Source organism: Podarcis erhardii (genome assembly GCF_964252035.2).
Source record: "Podarcis erhardii genome assembly, chromosome: 6".
NCBI classification, from domain to species: domain Eukaryota; kingdom Metazoa; phylum Chordata; class Lepidosauria; order Squamata; family Lacertidae; genus Podarcis; species Podarcis erhardii.
This window is the reverse complement of record NC_138510.1, coordinates 36,099,582-36,123,099: the sequence shown is the minus strand read 5'-3', so window position 1 is coordinate 36,123,099 and position 23,518 is coordinate 36,099,582. Positions and strand designations below refer to the sequence as shown.

Here is a 23,518-nt window from a genome sequence, read left to right as displayed (position 1 = left end):
GGGGAGGGCTTCCCCCTGCTAGCCCATTCTCCATCTTGGGCTTGGGGACGGGCCCCAGACTCCACCTCAGCATAAAGACTCCAAGTAGGCCCGGGACACTGCTGCTGCCGCTTTGCCGGTGAGTCTTGGGGAGGACCGCTCCCCCTGCAAGCCCATTCTCCACCTTGGGCCTGGGGGCGGGCCCCAGACTCCATCTCAGCATATAAGGCTTCAAGGAGGCCTTGGAACACCACTGCTGCCGCTTCGCCGTGCGTGTGGGGAGGGCTTCCCCCTGCAGGCCCACTCTCCATCAGGCCTTGGGGCGGGGCCTACGCTCATCACTGCCGCACCTTTGGGGACATTGGTGCTGCGGCAGCGGTTGTTTGAAGTGTTTTTATATGTTTTAAACTGTGTGGGTTTTTTGTTTTGTTTTGCTTTGTTGTACCACCATAAGCGGTGATTTTTATCCATGTATTTTTATTTTGTTTTGGTCTATTTTGGGTTGGGGTGGGGTGGTTGTGGAGTGGGGTGGGGATCGGCTTTATTTTCGTATAATTGTTTTTGTTTGTTTGCTTTTATATTCTGTAAATGGAGGTGAGCCTGAGGCTTGGGATTCCTACTGTGGAGGGGCAAGGAGGTATGGCGGTGGGGGCAGATGTCATAGGCGAAGGGGATCGAGATACGGATATGCTCGTACCCCTTCCAATCTGCGCCCCATCCCGAGAGACGAGGGTAGGGTGAGCAAGGATTACTCACCTCCGTCACTGGTGTTGTGCAATGCCAGGTCTATAGGCAACAAAACCGCCACCCTGCGAGATTTCTTTACCTCGCAGGGGGTCGACCTGGCTTGTGTGACGGAGACCTGGGTGCGCGAAGGGGTAACTGTTACCTTACGAGAGATGGCGCCCCCGGGTTTCTCCGTCCTCCACCAGTCGCGGACTGTGGGCCGGGGGGGAGGGGTGGCGTTATTAATCCGGGAAGATTGTCCTTTCAGGGCTCTACCATCGCCATCGATCCCCGGCATTGAATGTGTTGGCCTAGTGTGGGGCTCCGAGGTGAGCTTGGCTGTCTGGCTGGTGTACCGGCCACCCAGCGCACCAGCAGCCACCCTGTCAGGCCTGCTGGAGGCGGTGGCCGGCTGGGCCTTGGAGTTCCCTAACCTATTGGTATTGGGGGACTTCAACATACATGCTGATGCCACTCCCTCCTCGCAGGCTCTGGACCTGGTGTCTTCCATGGCGACACTAGGGCTCTCCCAGTTTGTTTCGGGCCCCACACATCAAGCAGGCCACACGCTGGATCTGATCTTTGGCATCGGTATAGATGTGATCATGTTTCCTTCGATGAAGGTGCCATGGTCTGATCACTATGCCCTGAAAGCCAGGATTGACGTTCCACCCCCACCCTGCTTGGGTGGCGAGCCAATTTGGGCTCGCCCGCAAAGGCTGATGGACCCTGATAGATTCCGTCAAGCCTTGCGGGACCTTTCTCCCCCTGGCGACTCATTGACTGAGCTTGTTGAGGCCTGGAATACCCAGCTCCTGGCAGCCATCAATGAGATCGCACCTAAGCGCCCTCTGCGACCCCGCAGAAACCGGGCTCCCTGGTTTACCGAGGAGCTCCGGAAAATGAAGCGGGACCTCAGACGGCTAGAGCGAGTATGGCGGGGTGCCCGTGACGGAGCCTCAAGAACATCTTATAGGGTTTTTATGAAAACCTATGAGATGGCAGTGAAGGCCGCTAAGAAGTCTTACTTCTCGGCCTCCATTGCATCCGCTAGCTCTCGCCCGGCGCAATTATTTAGTATAATTCGGTCTTTAACGTCCCTCGAAGGACAGCCAAATTTAAATAACAATTTGACACACAGCTGTGAGGCATTTGCGAGCTTTTTTGCGGAGAAGGTCTTGTTGCTCCGCCATGACCTCCCTGCCAATTTGGATACAATAAAGGAACTGGAGGCCCCTCGACTGTCCTCGGGTCCAGTATTGGACCACTTTGACCGGATATCCCCAGCCGATGTGGACAGACTCCTCCGAGCTGGAAAGCCCACCACATGTCCTCTCGACCCGTGCCCGTCCTGGCTGATTAGAGCGTGTCCAGACGAGGTGCGGGCCCCCCTGGGGGATATCATCAATCTGTCCCTTGGCACCGGGACATTCCCAGGGGAACTGAAGGAGGCAGTGGTGCGCCCGCTCTTAAAGAAAACATCATTAGATCCCTTAGATCTATCCAATTACCGCCCGGTTTCGAATCTTCCATTCCTGGGTAAGGTGATTGAGAGAGCGGTTGCTGAACAGCTTGGTAGGTTTCTGGATGAAACATCGGCTCTGGATCCATTCCAGTCCGGCTTCCGCGCTGGTCATGGGACTGAGACGGCTCTGGTCGCCCTAACAGATGACCTCCGCAGGCAGCTGGATCGAGGCGGGTCGGGGCTGCTGATTCTTCTAGACCTGTCAGCAGCCTTCGACATGGTCGATCACGAACTCCTGGACCACCGCCTTGCCGACGTGGGGATCCAGGGCACAGTCCTTCAATGGCTGCGCTCGTTTCTCTCCGGTCGGGGACAGAGGGTGGCGCTTGGGGGGGAATTGTCATCCCGCCACTCCTTGGCGTGTGGCGTGCCCCAGGGTGCAATACTCTCCCCAATGCTTTTTAACATCTTTATGCGCCCCCTCGCCCAGCTTGTCCGGAGTTTTGGGCTGGGCTGCCATCAGTATGCTGATGACACCCAACTCTATCTGTTGATGGACGGCCACCCGGACTCTGCCCCAGACACATTGATCAGATGCTTGGAGGCTGTGGCTGGATGGTTACGTGGGAGCCGGCTGAAGTTAAATCCTTCGAAGACAGAGGTCCTCTGGCTGGGACGGGATGACAGGGGGCTGAGGGGGCAACTCCCATCCCTTGCGGGGGTGCAATTAGTGCCAGCACCGTCCGTTAAGAGTTTGGGTGTAATCTTCGATACCTCCCTCTCTATGGAGGCGCAGATTGCAGCTATAACAAAGGCGGCATTCTTTCATCTCCGCCAAGCTAAGCAGTTGGCTCCTTACCTCTCACGCCCCGACCTAGCCACTGTGATCCACGCGACGGTCACCTCCAGACTGGATTATTGTAACTCGCTCTACGTGGGGCTGCCCTTGAGACTGACCCAGAAACTCCAGCGGGTGCAAAATGCTGCAGCGAGACTCCTTACGGGGTCTTCGCTTAGAGATCACATTCATCCGGTGCTATACCAGCTGCACTGGCTCCCGGTGGAGTACAGGATCAGGTTTAAGGTGCTGGTTTTAACCTTCAAAGCCCTATACGGCCTAGGGCCCTCGTACCTACGGGACCGCCTCTCCTGGTATGCCCCACAGAGGAACTTACGATCTTCAAATAAAAACATCTTGAAGGTCCCAAGCCACAGAGAGGTTAGGCTGGCCTCAACTAGAGCCAGGGCTTTTTCGGCTGCGGCTCCAACCTGGTGGAACGCTCTCTCACAAGAGACAAGGGCCCTGCAGGACTTGACATCTTTCCGCAGGGCCTGCAAGACAGAGCTGTTCCACCTGGCCTTTGGTCAGGGCGCAGCCTGACTCCCTCCTCTGGCAATCTTTACAAAACTTTAGTTTATGGTTGCCATCAATTTTGATTTTAATTCATTTTAATCCATTTTTATAATGTTTTATAATGTTGTACTGTTTTAGTGTTGTTAGCCGCCCTGAGCCCGGCTTCGGCTGGGGAGGGCGGGATATAAATAAAATTTATTATTTATTATTATTATTTCCCTAAGAGGGGTAACTGCTGGGTCAAGGGCAATGCACCCTCCTTCCCTTTCGGCCCAGTGCCTCTCTTCAAAGCACAGTGGACTCTGGGCACCCTCTTGCTTCCTGCCGAGAGAGGTGCATACAAAGAAGAAGCCATGCAACTCTCTCCTGGACCACCGCTCTGTATCTTTCAGCAAGCTTATTTAATTTTGAGCTATTTATATCACACCTTTCAGGGCACTTAAGGCAGACAACAATTAAAAACCATAAATTTAAACAGTCTTAAATATTACATTATAAAAAGAGCAGAACATTAAAAATGAAAGTATTAGAACCACAGAAAACCCAAAGGAGGACTGAAAAACACAACAGCCAAAAAGCCTGAGCAAATAAAAAGATCTTCACTTGAAACAAAAGGGAAACAAAAAATGACATAGGTTTAGCCTTTCTAAAAGCCTGGGCAATTACTTGTTATAATCCTTTCAGTTCAGTTTCATAGGCTACACTAGTTTCTTTGCATCCTCCTTAGTTCTGGAATCATCACTTCAAAGAAAGAGCAGCGTTCCATGGAAGTAGTAGATGTTTTGCAGCCATGCCACTCACCTCCTACAACCCCAACACAAAAGTAAAGCTCTTCCACTGTGTTACAGAAAGAAGCAGCAATCAAGCCACACCCTGAAAGGCAGCCGCCTGCCATCATGACTGGCCGGCTGCCATACTTGTTCACCAGGATACTGCTGATGGGACCTAGGAGAAAATCGAAAGGACAATAGTTATCCAGATGTGGAAAAGGGTTTTACATTTCTGTTCATTTCCTACACTTTGGAACAGGTGCCTGCCAAGCAAAGCATGAACTTTTGAAGGCTATGGATATTATACATGAATCACCATGTTAAAGATTAGCTTGCTTGTCCTAGGCTGATCCATATTTGGATCGAAGAACTGCAACTGGAGCTCTGCTTGTGGAAAAGCGCATTCCCACTCCAACACCATGAGAAGCTGTTCCTACAAGTTGGGTGACTTTTGTAAATGCCCCCCCCCCCCCCGTGTGTGTGTGGCGCATATGCGTAGAAATTCCAACTTCCTCCTTCCACTCTATGTACCTTTCAAGGAAGAGAAAGGTAATCATTATCACATCTCATGACCCAGGGGGCAGTGAAGGAGGTGGTTAGATGATCCAAGGGTGTCAGGAGTAGACCATTGCACCTACATGCTGATGACCCATGGGTTAGGGGTGTGTACAGTGGTACCTCTGGTTACGAACTTAATTTGTTACAGTTCTTAACCTGAGGTACCACTTTAGCTAATGCTGCCACACCGCAAGCATGCAAATTCTGTTCTCATCCTGAGGTAAAGTTCTTAACCCAAGGTACTACTTCCAGGTTAGTGGAGTCTGTAACCCGAAGTGTTTGTAACCCGAGGTACCACTGTATTATGGGCATGTCCACACAGCTGAACACTCTACTTTAGAACTGGTTGAATTAGCATTTCATGAATAACTTACAAAATGAAGAATTTTCGGTAGCAGAATGGGCATACATAAAAACAATTTGCTACAAGCTAATACAGGCTAATACAGGTGACAGCAGGATTTTTCCTATGACAACCACACACTGAAGTGGTTGTGAGGGTAGGCAGTCTGTAGTAAACTCGGTTTTTTTACCAAATATGTAAATGTATGATTCAGCTCCAAAGCAACTCCTTGAGTGGTAAAAAGTAGTTTGACAATTGGCATAACATATGAATGGAACAGTTTCAACCAGATATAAAACAGTGATAACAATAGAGAGGGTATTTTAGTATTACTTGTGTATCAAATTCCAAGCCAGTCAGTAGCTGAAATCACAGCTGAAATCCTCTCTAGTCAATATCTTTTATGTATATACTATATTCTTTTAATTACCAACCAAAAGGTATGAGTCTGATAAAGATACACGGCAGTATTTAAAGTACTATCTTAAATCCAAAGCAAACAGTGACTAAGGACTGATAATAAAGCCCATTTAAATAAACCGAAATTCATTAACAGATAAAAAGGTACTCAGCCCCATGGTGACCCTGGATAACTAAATAGAAGTTTGCTGGCCTTGGACTTCCGGGTTGGCGCCATCGCCAAATGGCGGACTCCCTCCAAGATCCGGAGGGAGCCTGCTCGGCAGGGGCTGGGTCCTACCGCGACGGCGACGCGGGGACCCTCAAAAACCATGGGCGCTGAAACCCATGGACATGGTGACTCGGCTGGCACCTTTTGCGCCCCCCCCGACCCGCGAAGGAGCCTTTTTAAAGGCTGCGGAACGGGTGACGGGGGGGTGGTGCTTTGAGTCCTCCGCTTCCCCTGCCGAGCGAAGCCGCATGCCATTCGACGGAGAGCGCTGACTTCTTCTATTGAAAATTTGGACTTAAAAGAATAACCCGTGAGTAATTGGAACCTGGACTAAAAAGGGGGATAAATTTTTTAAGAAATTCGGAGCGAGCGGGGGAGGCGCAAAAAGGAAGTCAGCCCCCCCCCCTGTCGTAGAGGAGTTAAAGTAAAGGATTTGACAACTAAGATCGAGCGCAACCCTATTTTGACAAGGTTACTAACTTCGCGATGGAAAATTATAAGACTGAGCTGGAGGAGAAAAGTGGAATTGAATTAAAAAGCAACCCCCCCCCCCCGGAATCCTGGGAGCGATTTGTGAGAGCGCCGGGAGAAGAGAAAGAGAGGTTTTGACAGCTGTCAAAGAGCTGTCAAAGCGGAAGAACAAAAATGAGAACTTTGTTACGAGGACTTTGCCGGTTACATTTGTTATAAATTGGATACAAATTGCTTAAAACAAGGAATAACAAGTTATTTTGACTGGTGGGCGTGATCTGGAAGGGAACTGAGTTATTGCAATCCACCTAGAGGAGCTGAGGGATATTACAAGTATTGTTGGCTTGGAACTTGAATAGAACTTTTTATCTCCTGGGAAACTGCAGGAATGGAACACTATTTTGTCTACAGAGGTCTACACACTAAAGGAGACAATAGATTTATCTATTGAAGAATGGAAGGGACTTGGCATAATGTTTTGTTCCTGAATAACAGAGCCTCTGCAGAGGAATTAGCAGCTTTTGCAATTAGAACATTTGTGCAGGAGAGCAGGAAAAAAAAAAGGAGGAGAGGGATTAACAAGAACAACAAGAACAAGAAGAATTGGATAAAGTTGGAAGTGGGAACATTTAGGACATCCAGATTTGAAAAGTCTAAGAAATAAAATTGGAGTTTTTACTCCTAAATATAAAAATCTGGATGGAAGAAATGGGCCTTTTTGAGATAGACTCCTTCCAAGATTGGACATTCGAAATTAAAGATGACTGGTAAAGGACTATGGCCTAGATAGATGTGGGAGCTCCAGGAAGACATCAGACGTTGATGAACATTGGGAACGCAACCGGGAAAGGGGGGAGGGAAATTTGGAATCCAAAGGGTGTAAAATTATATTTGATTATCTTAATTATATTTTTACAATTTTATTTTAATTAATTATATTTGATTATTTTAATCTGTATTGTATATTAAAGGAGGGAACGCGCGGAAGGGAACAGGTCGATTTTAGGGGATGGGAAAATATTTTTAAAACTGGGCTAATGATAATAAGTTCAAAATCTGGGATAAGAATTTGCTGAATTCATTTGTAAGAATTGGAATACAAGAGGGGGAGGGGAGGGGAAGTCCTGGAAAGATGCTACTGAAAATAAGATTTTAAATTGGGATGTTTTGTTCTTTTTATTTTTTTTGTAATTGGAAATTTCTAATAAATATTATTAAAAAAAAAAAGAAGAAGTTTGCTGGCCTTGATGGTGACCCTGGATAACTAAACAGAAGTTTGCTGGCCTTGATAACAGCATCCTAGTTTTTTTAAAAAACAACAACAACCAAGGCATTCAGAAATCCCAACAAGTTCCAGCTGGGTCACATCTTGTCCCACTTGGTACTGTTCCAATTGTTTTTAGAGAAGTACACAAAGTACAGCAGTCTCCTTTCTGTGTGTCAGTTATTATTTTCCTAATAAAGCTTTTTTTAAAAAATCATGGTAAAGTGATTGGTGCATTTTACAGCTGTGTAGCCGATTCATAAGAAATCTCAAGAATTCAATATGGGGCTCCCAAATTCCAGGCCTGAATACATATGAAGTTGCCCTGTCCAGCCAACCAAAATCCAAGGTCTCAGGCATAGGTCTATGCAGTGCTCCCCCCCCCCAGAAGGGTGGGAGAAGCTTGAAAAGCTACAGTTTGATGTTCCTGGGGAGGGTCCCAGTGGATTAGGATGAGCCCCATCTCGTCCCCAGGAGGTCTTAAGAGTCAGCTGGGAAGGAAGTTGTAGGTAGAGTTATTGATTCTGAGGAGGAACCAAGAAGATTGCCAATTCAAAGATGACTGAAGGTGAGAACCTTCAGTGCTAAAGTCGTACCTGCTCTACTCTTCACAAGCTTGTTGGATCTTAGTTTGCTTAACCATGCATACAATCTACTGTGCCCTTTAACCAAAATCATACTGATTTTGGCAGAAAGACAATATGGGACTCTTCATATGCACAGAATATGTTCTGTCACTGAAACCATGGTACTTTGCCCATCATTTTCTTTTTACATGGCAAATGCTACCCAAATAAATCGCTGAAATTTTCTCCCTTGAAATATTGCCTGTAACAGGGGTGGGTAGACATTGTTTCCCTCAAGTACATTCTATCAAGGACAGTATATTGGGGCCCGCATGCAAAGAATGACCAAGAACGGATGGAGCTAGAAACAAAAGTGTTATGGATTAACTAATCTGAAAGAAGATTGCTTCAATTTTCACTGTAGCTACCCTTGGATGAGAATGTCCAATCCTATGGAGGTCTACTCAGAACTTAAGACCTGCTGGGTTTGACAGTATCACTCAAATAATTAGGTAAGAGGATTTTTTAGTACAACAAACCAAAATAACTACTGTTCTGGAAAACAAATAAAATTAATTCCTTTCAGCCTTAAATGTGCCACACACACAAACACACATACACAGAGAGAGTGAGTGCAAATAAGTACAAAAGGTAATATAAAACAACCCCCCATTTATTTTCATCAAATAAAATAACATCCTTTCAACTTCTACTGAAACTACATAAAAGTGGGTCACTGTTAAAAGCCAGGAAAACTGAGAGGGCATGTAAGAAGGAAGGAATTCTGATCAGATGGAGGAACAGGGCAGCTTTAGGAGGTGTCAGAAGGAGCATAAAATTAGGTTGGCCCCCAGACCACAGTTCACCCACTTGTTTTATATAGGAATGACACTAGGCATGCAGCATCCAGCAGCTACTACTTTTGTGCAACAGTCTTTTCTTATATCATTGCAACATCCAGATGCTTCAGCAGCTGCAGAACACCTACACAAAGCACACAATAGCTTCAGAGTGTCACATGGATATTAAACACTAAAGTTCTGTGTTTGTTAAGAGGACACTACTGAATTGTACCATGTTATAAAAGGGAGAATTGGCAGAATTCAAGTCCAGTTGACAGAGTGAGCACACAGCCAAATTACATTTCACTTCATGGAGTAAAATCTCATCTATCAATGGAGCGGCTTATGTAAAGTTTTGCAGAACATGAACTTTGACATGTGGTTATATGAAACTCCTAAACAGCAGAGCTTCCACCAAGTTTTTAGTCACTACCTTGAAAAAGAACACTGTCCTTTTCTGGACAAATATGCATTTTTAATAAAAAAAAGATTCATTTTACTGGAAAATGGTTCAAAGGACAACAGTGCAAACAAGCATATAGACTAAGTAAGCCACATGCTTAGCAAGGTCAGCCACAAATAAGCAAAAAAAAAATATATATATTTTTTTTAATTCACGGCACTTATAGCCAAGGGAGACCAGAAAATATTGCTCTTTGGAGCCTGGATATTTTGGAAGTATACCAACAGCTAATGAAATAATTATGTCCCATCTTAGAAACAAACATCTCATTTTCTCTTATTATTATTCCAAATAAAGGAAAAGCCAATCTTCACCTGCCCACAACTTACATGCATTTAACTTGTGTGCATTCAGGTTTATGCACAATAACAACAATAAAAATTAAAAGCAGGAGGAAAGGGGACTGGCATTCAAGGGGAAAAAAGACTTTGGCAATCAGAGGCTAAACTAGAGGGTTGGCAAAACTGACCCCTGCTGGGGGCACAGAAATCACCTCAGAAATCTGTGTGTGCTACTTCTCTGTGCCTTAGTTCCCCTCATGTTTACACAGCCCACCTTCCCTCCCTTACAGGGAAGTGTTTGTTTAGCACCTCCTGAGGGAAGAAGCTGCAAGAGATTCCCATTTTCCACCCTCCTCCATTTGCTGTTTGGGCTCTGTTTGCCCTCTCTCAAGCCAACTCATGTGCTGGGCAGGAGCAGCCCCAAGAGAGCTTGGGAAGGCTGGCCAGGGAGCTCCAGGCTAAGCCCAGAAGACCCTGGACGCCTCTCCCCTCTGCATCCCCAGCCCATGAAGAGAGAAGAGAAAGGGCTGGAGGAGCACCGATTAGAAATAGGGTGTTTAGAAAACGGATTATCTAAACCTTTAAAGCAAATAATCACAGACGTCTCATTAAGTCAGTTTCCGTGCTTGTTGTAACACTGAAGCAGGGAAGTCTGCTGGTTGGCTCACCAACTGAATAAGGACAAAGCAGAGACTGTTCCCTTCCAAGGAAAAGTCTCATGCAACAACGTCACTTGCTTTCTGAGGCAAAATGCAAAACAGAAGTCTGGCCCACCAACACTGCGGCAGCAATGAAGCCACAAATACCCAGCTCTGCTTCCAAAGGAGGAATTTATGCCGTGTCATCCCAAAAGGGAAACATCAGGTTAGAAAGTGAAGAGAATCGGAATTCAGTACACATAGACGTATTTGTGTGTGTGTATTCAGTATGTCCTGTTTTACAAACTGTTATAGTGCTTTTTTTTACTTGAGTAATATATGATGGGGACACGGGTGGCGCTGAGGGTTAAACCACAGAGCCTAGGACTTGCCGATCAGAAGGTCGGCGGTTCGAATCACCGCAGTGGGGTGAGCTCCCATTGCTCGGTCCCTGCTCCTGCCAACCTAGCAGTTCAAAAGCACGTCAAAGTGCAAGTAGATAAATAGGTACCGCTCCGGCGTGAAGGTAAACGGTGTTTCCGTGTGCTGCTGCTCTGGTTCGCCAGAAAAGGCTTAGTCATGTTGGCCACATGACCCGGAAGCTGTACGCCGGCTCCCTCAGCCAATTAAGCGAGATGAGCACCGCAACCCCAGAGTCGGCCACAACTGGACCTAATAGTCAGGGGTCCCTTTATCTTTTACCTTTATGTTAGCTTCACCAGTACTTGAAGGTATCTCATTTTGAAATGAACTAAGTTTAAGCCCTGATTCCCAATTAAGACAACTCAGAAAGTCCAATTATGAGAAAGCAAAAGCTTCCAGACTTCTCACAGCCATGCAGAACAGGAGAAGGGGAGTCATGGGGCAGACTAGGCTTGCTCAAATAGCACTCCTTCCATTTAGTACATGGGTAAGCAAAACTAAGGCCCGGAGACCAGATCCGGCCCAATCGCCTTCTAAATCCGGCCTGCGGACAGTCCGGGAATCAGCGTGTTTTTACATCTGTGGGTTATTTGTAGGGCATAGGAATCCATTCATTATTATTTTTTCAAAATATAGTCCGGCCCCCCACAAGATCTGAGGGACAGTGGACCAGCCCCCTGCTGAAAAAGTTTGCTGACCCCTGATTTAGCATCTCATCCAAATGCAGCCAATAGGTTGATTTTTATCAGTGGTTTTAGGGTTTTTAAAGAGATGTTTGCTTAAGTATCAGTAGCAAATGGGATATATATATATTTGTTTTCTATCTGCCCTGAGAAAATCTCCTGACTCAGCATAGCCTGGGCCCCTTTTCCCATGGCATGCATCAGTTTTGCTACAATTGCCATGGCTGAGATTCCTATTCGGCAGTAGCTTGGGAGGGGGGTGTCTCTACCTTCTCCAATTACAGGACAATATCCAGGGTCTGGCAACATACTGCACCAAGACAGCCAAAACTCAGTCTTGTAAGTTAATAAAGGGTACAGTTTACATAACATTCTGTTTGCACTGTCTGGAGTTTTGTTGGATACAGAGAAATGAGTTGGCATGGATGAGTGAGAGGACTACTGAGAATATGAGCGTTGAGAAAGAACACGAGAGTGAGGGGGGCAAGATACAGAGTACTATTCACTAACCAGGACCACTTCCCTGCACAAGAGGGGGGGGGGAATTGTTTTAAAAAAGAAAACTGGACACTGCACTCCATAATTGCCCCAAGCCTTTCAGATCCTGTGTTTCAGATGCTTATGACAAAAGAATGGGATCTTTGTCCTGTAGCTTGAAAGCAGACTGGAAATAATTCAGTTCAAATAAAATTTAAATCAGATGTATCTTGTTAGCTTCTCTATACACAGACCATTCTAATGAAAGACCTCCAGCCACAGCCATTGAAATGCTGATGAACAGGTAATTCTGGTTCAAATGCCATTTTCCCAATCAAATATGATTTGTTGAATCGGGGGGGGGACCCCAGCCAGCTAATTTCAGCACTCCCCCTCCTGCCTTCATGTGCCCAGCATCATAGAATACACCTTGAGAGTTTTAAGCAAGAGGGTTTTTGTTTTGTTTTTGCAATCTTCATAGCAGGAAACTTGTGGTTTTAAGTGCACCTTACACACCAGGAAGTGGGGGAAATGCTTGACCTCACTGGTCACTCCCAATCAACAAATCCTACTTTGTTGGAACTAGGCATGTGAAGTTCAAACCAGGCCACCATTGCCTTAATATTAGTATATAATTCATGTGCTTTCATGCAAGGTTTATACACCTTGCATGGTAGCACATAATTTATACGCTAACATTAAGGCAATGGTGGCCTGGTTCAGATTTCTCTTGCATAAAAGTGTATAAAAAAATTTCACACACTCACATTCTTCATTTCTCAGATTTATTTGTCAAGATCCTGCTTTATCAGGTCAAAAACTCTGAAAATAGTTAACCATGGATCGCACATGTTGCACAGTGCAGATGCCAGTAAGAAACATCAATGGCTTCTAACGAGAGATGAGCATTTATACTGAACTATTTGGAAAGTGTAGAGTCATACCTCGTGTTGCATTCTGCTCTAGTTACGGACTTTCAGCTTACGAATGCAGGAAACGCAGAAGTGTTTACTTCCAGGTTCGCCGCCCGCGCATGCGCAGAAGCGCTCGATCGCGCCGTGCACATGCACAGAAGAGGCGCTCTAGTTGTGGACTTTTCGAGGTGCGAATGGCACCCGAAAACGGATTAAGTCCTCAATTAGAGGTACCACTGTACTATTTTTTTATCTTTTCCCCTCCTCACCAAATTAGAAGTCCCATCCTGCTGCTCTGTTTCCTCTTTCTATTAACAAAGCAGATTTTGTTTTATAGTTACAATTTTCAGAGAAAATGATTGATTAAATACTACCTGTAATCCACCCTCACTATGGAAAGCAGCAAGGGAGGAAAGATTTCTTATCCTTGTACCTTAACCCCCACTTTGGGGCCTTACAGGTCATTCTAACAGAAGAAAGTGAGAAAATTCACAGCACACATTTCAGTTCCACTTGCAAGAAGCCAGGGTGGAAGCAATAACTCAGCCAAAGCTTCTACCCTGGGCAGGTTTTCTTACTACTGTATTTATTTAGCAGCATTTCAAGACTACTTAATATTTTTTTTAATCCCTGAACAGTCTAAAAAAACCTAAAAGCAACTAAAATAATATAATAAAAACAGTAGAATCATGGAGTTGGAAGAGACCCAAGGGCCATCTTGTCCAACTGCAATGAATAAATCTCAACCCACAGTACCCCATCCAATTTTAAACCATACCAGACCCTGCTTATCTTTGCAAATGGGCAACCAGTTTAATTTTATTATTACTAGGACGTAATAAAAAACAGGAAAACACAGGAATTCTTAAATAAGAAGATCTGATATACATATAGTCAATGCTTTATTTGCTCCTACAATGTACCTTCCTGTGACTTGCAGTGCTGAGCATCTACTGTCTTTCCTTAACCAGGCTAACTCAGAAAAGCAGTGCAATTGCCCTGTATGATGGCCTCTGCCAGGAGAAACCCAAGGAAAATATGTCCCTATTGATTCTCCTCAACTTCTCCTTGGATTTCAATACATTTGACCATGGTATTCTTCTGGAGCACCTGTCCAAGTTGGGGGGTGGTGGCACTGCTTTGCAGTAGTTCTGGTCCTGTGTGAATGGTCATTTTCAGAGGTTTATGCTTAGGCAGTGCTCTTTGGCTCCATGCAGCTTTCAATGTGGGGTTCCTCTGGGTTCCATTTTATCCCATATGCTTTTTTAAATCTATATGACATCACTGAGTCATCTGGAGCTTTGGAGTGTGTTGCCAGCAAGTAGCTGGTTGGTGTCACACAGCTCTACTTCTCCTTTACATCTGCGGGTGATGTTGTAGACCAATGTCTTGCCCCGGTAAAGGATGAGAGCCAACGAACTAAAGCTCTATCCAAATAAGAGGGAGGGGCTGTTAGCGGCATGGTCCCCTAGACCAAACAGCTTGAAGGTTGCCTGTTCTTGATGGGGTTTCATTCCCTCTGAAGGCGTGAGCATGTAGTTTGAGGGTACTGATGCATCCTTTGCTATCGCTTGACGCTCAGATGGCCTGGTGGCATGGAATGCCTTTCATTAGCTTCAGATGGTGGCCCTATCTGGACAGAGAGAGCCTAACTCCAGTTGTCTATGCTCTGGTAACCTCTAGGTTAGATCACTGCAATGTGCTATATGTGCGCTGCCTCTGCAGATGGAAATTCAGCCAGTACAGAATTCAGCAGCCAGGCTGCTGACCAGGGCAAGATGGTTTGAGAATATTACACTGATCCTGGCCCAACTGCACTGGCTGCCAATTAGTTTCTGGGCCCAACTCAAAGCGCTGGTTTTGACCTATAAAGCCTTAAATGGTTCAGGACTGCAGTGTGTCAGGGAGTATCTCTTCCTATATGAAGTGACCCGGACCCTGCAGTCATCATCTAAGGCCCATCTTCGTATGCCTCCCCACAAGAGGTACCAGAGGGTGGCAACATGACAACAGTTGTAGAATGCTCTCCCCTGGGAAGCTCACCTGGTGTCTTCATTAGTATCATTAGGCACCATGCGAAAACATTTCTTTATAACCAGGCCGCCTTGGGCTGATAGAGCATTCTATGGTTTTTAAAAATGTATGGGGGGGGTATTGGTTTGGGGTTTTTTTTGTTTTATTATGCATTTTGTGTTCTCGTTTTGTATTTTTATATTGTGAACCACCCTGTGATTTTTGGACGGAGGGTAAAATACAAATTTAATAAAGAATAAGAATAATTAGCTAACTTGGAGCAGCCTCCTTACAAATGATGTCAGAGAGGCACACCAGAAAGACTGCCAGGTCAGAAACAGTACCCCGGAAATATTTTATTTTCAGCTTTGTAAAGGAGGAAGAAAAGTTAGCTTTGGAGTTGGGTTTTCTCCACCCCACCCCCATCCCATTTTGGGTATCAAGAATTCATTCTACCACATGGGAGATGAAGGGTCACATCCACACCATTTATTTAAAGTGCTCCTATATCATTTTAACAGTCACTGCTTCCCCTCCCCCCCCCAAAAAAATAATAATCCTGGGAACTGTAGTTTAAGGGACTTGAGTACTATAGTCCTAGCAACTCCAGATATCCTTAACCTACAGTTAATTAGTTTCCAGGATTCTTTGAGGAAGCCATAACAGTTAAAGGTGGTATAAGACTGCTTTAAATATACAGTCAAAACAAAATAAAAAAATTCCTTCCAGTAGCACCTTAAAGACCAACTGAGTTAGTTCTAGGTATGAGCTTTCGTGTGCATGCACACTTCTTCAGATACACTGAAACAGAAGTCACCGGACCTTTCTATATAGTGAGAAGGTGGGGAGGGGTATTACTCAGAAGGGTGGTGGGAATGGGTGATTGGCAGATAGCTGCGATGGGCCTGTTGACGACTCTTAACGACTGCAATAGGTCTAACAGGAAAAAGCAAGGGGTGAGAAGGTGAAAAATGGCTTTGTCATGTATAATGAGATAAGAATCCAATGTCTTTGTTCAAACCAGGTCTCTCCATAGTTTTAAGTTTGGTGATAAGTTGCAATTCAGCAGCTTCTCTTTCCAGTCTATTTCTGAAATTCCTTTGTAATAGAACAGCTACTTTGAGATCTTGTATAGAATGTCCTGGGAGATTGAAGTGTTCTCCTACTGGTTTTTCTGTCTTGTGGTTCCTGATGTCGGATTTATGTCCGTTTATTCTTTGGCGTAAGGTCTGGCCTGTTTGTCCAATATAGAGAGCTGAAGGACACTGTTGGCATTTTATGGCATACACAATGTTAGATGATGAGCAATTAAATAGTCCCGAGATGGTATGTGTGATGTTGTTGGGGCCAGTAATGGTGTTGTCCGGGTGTATGTGGCAGCAAAGTTGGCATCTGGGTTTATTGCAGGCTCTGGTGCCAGTGTCCGTGTTAGGTCTGGTTGTAGTATTATTGTGGGTTAGGAGTTGTTTAAGACTGGGTGGCTGTCTGTAGGCAATGAAAGGTCTTCCTCCCAGAGCTTGAGAAAGAGAACTGTCATTGTCCAGGAGAGGTTGTAGATCTCTGATGATGCGTTGTACTGTTTTAACTTGGGAGCTGTATGTGATGACTAGGGGTGTTAAATATACAGTGTGGGTGTAAACGAAATAAGGTACCCACAACAAATCTATTAATGAATCTTTTGCCTCTGATTAAAACAGATTAAACTAGGAGTCACAATTATAATTAAGCCTCCACATATGACACAGTAAAGGCATGCAGCTTTATTTTGCTTGCAAACTTACCTCCTGCATACATAACTGCCAGCATAATGGAAGAGATCCAGGACACTTTGCTGCTAGATGCTTCGAAGATGATTTCTATCTCTTTAAAGAATACCGTGATGGATTTGGGGAATGCATAGGAAAAGCCTATAGAGATAAAGGCACCAACAACTACTGCCCAGCCCCACCCTCCTTCTGGTGGCGTGTATCCCACGGGGCCTCCAATTGCTGGTGGCATCTTGATTGAAGTGGTAGCAAATTCAACTAGAAATCACAGATCTGTGAAGAAAACAGAGTAAGGTCATTAGGGTTGCGGAAGCATTCCATTTTATTTTTTTCTAAGTCTCTTGAAATGAGACACATTCTACAAGCTGAAATTTCCCTCTACCCCTACACAGAAGCTTCTGAGAGGAACACTCCATCTGAATGAAATCCAACATTTGAATTTTGACTCACAGGGCTGTTTTTTAAACAGCTGAAGAGTATAAAAACCCATAGAAATTAACACTAGCTTTAGGTTGCATTTGGATGCAATGCTTGCACATGGTTTAGTGCTGTAAGAAAAAGCCTTGCCTCCCACTGGACTCCCCCTGCCTCCTCCAGTGCAGTCCTAAAAAGTTGTTTGGAAGGTCTATGGGAGGCTACGGCCTCCAAACTCAGGCAAACTGTGGTTATTTATGATTAATGAAAACAAAGAAATCAGTTTCTTAACTGTGCTTTGAAGCTGGCTTCTTTTTCACCGAGCATTGTGATTAACCACAGCTTGTACAGTGGTACCTCGGGTTAAGAACTTAATTTGTTCTGGAGGTCCATTCTTAACCTGAAACTGTTCTTAACCTGAGCCACCACTTTAGCTAATGGGGCCTCCCGCTGCCGCGTGATTTCTCTTCTCATCCTGAAGCAAAGTTCTTAACCCGAGGTACTATTTCTGGGTTAGCGGAATCTGTAACCTGAAGCGTCTGTAACCCAAGGTACCACTGTATGGGTTTGATGCTATGGCAAGCTGTGGTTAATTTAAGACAAAAAACAAAACTCTCCAAACTCCTCTTTGTGGCCACACTGGAGGGAAAGTGTGCGATCCCAGGGGGAAACAAGTTCATTCTCATTATGTAAAACAATGTTACAGCATTAAGTTCAAATCAGCATTTATTCTTTCTGGCAATTAGGTTTCTGAATTCCAGAACCAAATCGTATCAAAAGCTTCTTTTTTATGGGCATTTGCAATGCCAAGGCTGGATTTGAACAGCTCAAGGTTATGCCACCCTGAAACCCATGTCCATTTAAAGGCCAGAGACCACTACTGGCATTTCTTTCTTCTGAAGTTATTTACCTATTATAGGAAAAGCTAGTTTATAAAATTTGCAAGCTTAAAAATATAAGGTTCGCTTTTTAGGATACATGGTCTGAGCAACTAGAAATAAAACAGAATAGATTAATTGTTGGTAATCTGGGATTTTCAAGTAAAATGAGTTAGTAATAACTAGAAATCTCTGGTGAGTCTCTTTGTTCAGCATTTTCAAAAATATTCTACGATAAATTACGCTGTGAACCACCTTTTTTTTAGGATATATGGTTTTATATATATATACAGCCTTAAGAAAGGATGCAGGGGCTCATAGTACAAACACTGCTGTGAACCACCTTGAGATCTTTGCATGAAGGGCAGATACAAATTTAAACTTTAAAATATGAAAAATATAGATACTGTTCATGCTGGATAGCTAGGTCCTGAAGTCAGAGATAATTACACAAAACTTCGGCAATAAAACAGATGCATGAAGTATAAATTACAAGCAAGGACAAGGACCTAGAAGTTGCATAATAGTTGCAAAAGTTTCTCCCACAAGACATATCAATTACAAAGCATTTGGCTGCTGAAATGGTTAGGAAATCATTGCATTTCCAGTCAACAGCATTAGTTCCAATGAGCATGACTTTCACAGAGGTTTATTTAGGCTACATCTTCTTAAAAGGGCCAACAATCAGCACATACCATCAATCAAAATTATGGGAACCAAATCCCAAAGAATAGTTCAGTTCAAGAGTGTTGGAGTGCATCCTGGGTTCACTACAATCATAGTGACACACCAAGTCAAACCATGCTGCCCCACTTGACCACCATAACACTATCAAGTCAGCCTGGTTTATAAGAAACCATCCCAACCTCAGCCACAACAAAAGTTTGCATGAATCACACTTTGGACTGGTGGTGTTCAGCAGAGAGAATATCCTCTGGGGTTATTCCAATATAAACAACAACATGTTTTGAATTTTAATGTCTACATGTTCACTATCCCTTAGTATCACAGCAGAAAAAGCCACAAGTCCATATTCCTAAAAGGAGTAGAAGGAGGCAGTATGGGAAACTAACCCAGCACTTCAGTATTTTTTATCGCTTCTGCACAGCTATGACCACTTAATAAATAAAATTGTTTTTAAAAAAAGACAGAAGGAAATTGCACACACCTTTTCTTCAACTCTGCCTAAAACATTCCACATCCTATTGTCACTGTGCACCTTCTCCTATAACCCTTTTTCAATTATTGGGACTCCTATTGTTCTACATTAGTCCACTTAACATTAGTTCTAGAACCACACTTTTCCATTTGGTGCTTTGAGGGACCCATTCTTAGCTACTTTGCCAGAAGCTCTCAGGATCCCTAATGGTCACTGCTCTCCATGGTAACATTGCCCAAGATTTTCTGAACCGACACCAGATACTCATCTATTGCCAAATGCTCTGCAATGCTGCTGTTGCTCACTATTTCCTGCTACGCCTTTTGGGGTCAGAGGAATCACATTACATTGGGCTCCTGCTGCTCTGTATCTGTATAGAGCTGTATACAGAAAGATTTCTCCAGCTACATTTCAGAAGTGGCAGACTCTTTCAGGCTACTCCTATTCAACCAAGAACTGCTGTTGTGCTTAACAATGATCATTCCTCAAGCTACAGAACTTAACACAATCTAAGTGTTTAAATCTAAGACTTTTAACATGTCCGGAGAGCACACTAATTAGCTAAAACATTTTCTGAAAAGGTAAGAAGTCCTGTATTAGTATCAAATGAGTTCTCTTCATCCTTGAGGTCAAAGGACTGCTTTCTTAATTAGATGGTAGATGGGTCTTAGAAGGTATCAAGACTCCAGAAAGAAAGGGTCTGAAAGAGCAAACCTGAAAAAAGGAGAGACCAGAAGCTGAGACTGGGACTGGACAGGATTTTAAAGAACACATTTTTTGGTGTAGAAAGGTCCAAGAGCCCTAATACCAAACCCTTTACAGTCACTCTTGAAAAGAGCCCTGAAGGTCAGTAGACAAGTCTAAATTTAGCAGTGGTAGATAACAACAGAAAGTTCTGATAGGTGCTTCTGTGCTTTGTATAGGCTTCTTGAGTTCTGAATTCCTGACTGTTTTGGAATGTACTGTAGCTCATGCTGCAGATTTCCCAGCATCACAGTGCCATTCTTGCCACTTTAGGGTATGCTGAAGCCTTAATGGGTGCTGCAGCACACTATTTGTCAACATAACCCAAAAACTATATTTGGCATCTTAACAGCATAAAAATTACTCCAAATATTATAAGCACTTAGGGATGAGGAGATCCATCAGAAGCACAGCATTCTGACCTCCTCCTCCCATTTTGGAGTCATTCCAGAGCAATGAATCAAAATGAGGAAGCAACAGTTACCGTATTTTTCGCACCATAGGACGCACCGGACAATAGGATGCACCTTGTTTTAGAGGGGGGAGAACAAGGGGAAAAAATTCTTCTGCTCTCTGCCCAGCGCCCCTTCAGCGAAGCGGCAGGAAGCGCTGCGCAGAGAGTGGGAGAATTTTCCCCCTTTTGTTTTCCCGCTCTAAAACAAGGTGCCGTTTAAGGTGCGTTCAGGCGGCTACCTTGGAAGCCTGGAGAGGTGCGTTCAGGCGGAGAGCCTTGGAAGCCTGGAGAGGTGCGTTCAGGCGGCTACCTTTGAAGCCTCTCCAGGCTTCAGGTTCCTTTCGACCTGCTCTTTGGGGCTGGCGGGGGAAGCCCACCACCAGCCCCAAAGAGCAGGTCAGGGAGCAGCGGCCATAGGCGCGCGTCACCTCTCCAGCCGGGAGAGGGTCGCGGGGGGGCTGCTTTAGCCCCGTGCGTGCTCTCCCGGCTGGAGAGGTGACGCGCGCCTATGGAAGCTCCTGCCATAAGCGCGCGTCATCTCTCCAGCTGGGAGAGGGTCGCGGGGGGCTGCTTTAGCCCTGTGCGTGCTCTCCCGGCTGGAGAGGTGACACGCGCCTATGGAGGCTCCTGCCATAGGCGCGCGTCACCTCTCCAGCCGGGAGAGTGCGCGCGGGGCTAAAGCAGCCCCCCGCGACCCTCTCCTGGCTGGAGAGGTGACGCACGCATATGGCAGGAGCCTCCATAGCCGAGCGTCACCTCTCCAGCCGGGAGAGCGCGCGCGGGACTAAAGCAGCCCCCCGCGACCGTCTCCCGGCTGGAGACGCGGAGCTGGGGCGGGGGAAGCCCGAGCTTCCCCCTACCCCAGAACGGGACCCAGAGCCATGCCAAAGCTGCGCGCAGCTTTGGCATCGCTCTGGGAGCTTGCGGGGCTGGGGGAGGAGGAAGCCCTCCGCCAGCCTCCAAACCATGTCGGGAGACAGCGGGAGGGCGCGCTGCGCCTCTCCCGCTGTCTCCCGAGTTTGCGGGGCTGGCGACGGGGAGGAGCAGGCTTCTCCCCCCCCCCGCCAGCCTTCTAGCCAAGTCGGGGGACAGCGGGAAGGGCGCGCTACGCCTCTCCCGCTGTATCCCGAGTTTGCGGGGCTGGCGACGGGGAGGAGCAGGCTTCTCCCCCCGCCAGCCTTCTAACCAAGTCGGGGGACAGCGGGATGGCGGCGTTCCGCCTCCCCGCTGTCCCCCAAGCTTGTGGGGCTGGCGGTGGGGCTCTCCAGCTTCAGCGAAAGCCTGCATTCGCACCATAGGACGCACACACATTTCCCCTTCATTTTTGGAGGGGGAAAAGTGCGTCCTATGGTGCGAAAAATACGGTATTTATTTTAACTGGGGGGGGGATACTAATTCTGTAGCAAACTTTGTACCTCTGGTTTTCTGGGTGGAAAAGGGGAGGTTCCCATATTTACTGAGCCTGCACAAACTAACAGGCTTGCACAAACTTCAGTCTCAAGATAGTTATTTGTTTTTTAAATAAGCTCTACCAAAAGCTGTATCAAAAATCCTCACCATACTAGTACTCAAGTAGCCAAATCTCATGAGGCAATGCAGGCCTCAAAAGAAAGAAAAGTTTGCCCACCCCTGCTTTATCAGATGGCTGCAGAAAAAGGATCTTTATCTCAGAATTTAATTGCTGCTTAAGCTCAGCCACATATATTATTTATTGCACATACTTTTCCTAGCTAGGAAACTATTGCGACACTCAATGAGGTTTGTGAATTTAGTTTTAAGTCTGCTTCATGTTTTTTACATTTTTCATTAGGTTAGTTGAACTTTAAACTATAGGCTTTTGTTTTGATGGCTTTATACGGTGGTACCTCGGGTTACATACGCTTCAGGTTAAAGACTCCTCTAACCCAGAAATAGTACCTCGGGTTAAGAACTTTGCTTCAGGATGAGAACAGAAATCATGCTTCGGCAGCGCAGCAGCAGCAGGAGGCCCCATTAGCTAAAGTGGTGCTTCAGGTTAAGAACAGTTTCAGGTTAAGAACGGACCTCCGGAACAAATTAAGTACTTAACCCGAGGTACCACTGTATTAAGATCTGGGCCATAAAGCTGGGCCATAAAGAAGGCTGATCACCGAAGAACTGATGCTTTTGAATTATGGTGCTGGAGGAGACTCTTGAGAGTCCCATGGACTGCAAGAAGATCAAACCTATCCATTCTGAAGGAAATCAGCCCTGAGTGCTCACTGGAAGGACAGATCCTGAAGCTGAGGCTCCAATACTTTGGCCACCTCATGAGAAGAGAAGACTCCCTGGAAAAGACCCTGATGTTGGGAAAGATTGGGGACACAAGGAGAAGGGGACGACAGAGGACAAGATGGTTGGACAGTGTTCTCAAAGCTACCAGCATGAGTTTAACCAAATTGCGGGAGGCAGTGGAAGACAAGTGCCTGGCGTGCTCTGGTTCATGGGGTCACGAAGAGTCGGACACGACTAAACGACTAAACAACAATATTAAGATCTTTTACTTTAAGGAGGTTAGGGGCATTATTCTAACCACTATCTCCTGATAAAAATGATGCTTTTGTTCTTATATTTAACTTATTTTTGTATCAAAACAATGCAGAACCAGAATTTACAATGTAGGCCCCCCCCTTCATATAGCCATATTGGTTTTACTGTTTTTAATCAAGACTACCACAACACACAATGACAATGCATATAGCCAAGTCACATTTGAACCATAAGAAAGAATTCACAAGATGCACACTAACACAAAACCCTATTAACTTAACTATTCTCTCCAGCTCTCTTCCCATTCTGTATTAGATGATAGCAGTTGTTTTTACCTTCATTCACCAGTTAAGAAATCACAAGCGGAAGTCTTAATGCCAGCTAAGGTCAGTGTTCGAAAATCCCATTGTTCTAGGCACATTTTGCAAATGGGAATTTCATTGAGCTCTGGGCGCAGTACTGAGTCTAAGATTTCAGATTAAAACTGCAGAATGGAAGGAGAAAGGAGGACCGTTTTTTGCCTCCCCACTTCCAGCTACACTCTGAAGACTGGAGAAGAAACCCTCTTAAGAATATTAAGGGGGTGGGCAGCAGAAGGACTAGGCTGTGTGAAAAATAAACATAATATTTTAGCTGCAGTTCATTCATTTTCAGCTTTGTATTCTTGTTATTAAAAAGTGTGCCTAGACATTCCGTTGTTGCACCCACAACCTTGGTTTAAGGTGCCATTTAGC

The 23,518-nt window shown here is 45.3% G+C and overlaps 1 protein-coding gene across 3 annotated transcripts in view; it reads right to left on the bottom strand.

The window, feature by feature from the left end:
* The window catches only part of SLC16A1 (solute carrier family 16 member 1), a 49,265-nt gene that overhangs the window by 6,211 nt on the left and 19,536 nt on the right, over positions 1-23,518 (bottom strand). For all 3 annotated transcript variants that reach the window (XM_081864995.1, XM_081864994.1, XM_081864996.1), the window contains exons 2-3: positions 16,643-16,900; positions 4,326-4,469 (exon numbers count right to left, since the gene is read on the bottom strand). In XM_081864995.1, coding sequence (XP_081721121.1) covers positions 4,326-4,469; positions 16,643-16,859 — 361 coding nt within the window. In that variant the 5' untranslated portion in view covers positions 16,860-16,900. The remainder of the gene's footprint in view (positions 1-4,325; positions 4,470-16,642; positions 16,901-23,518) is intronic.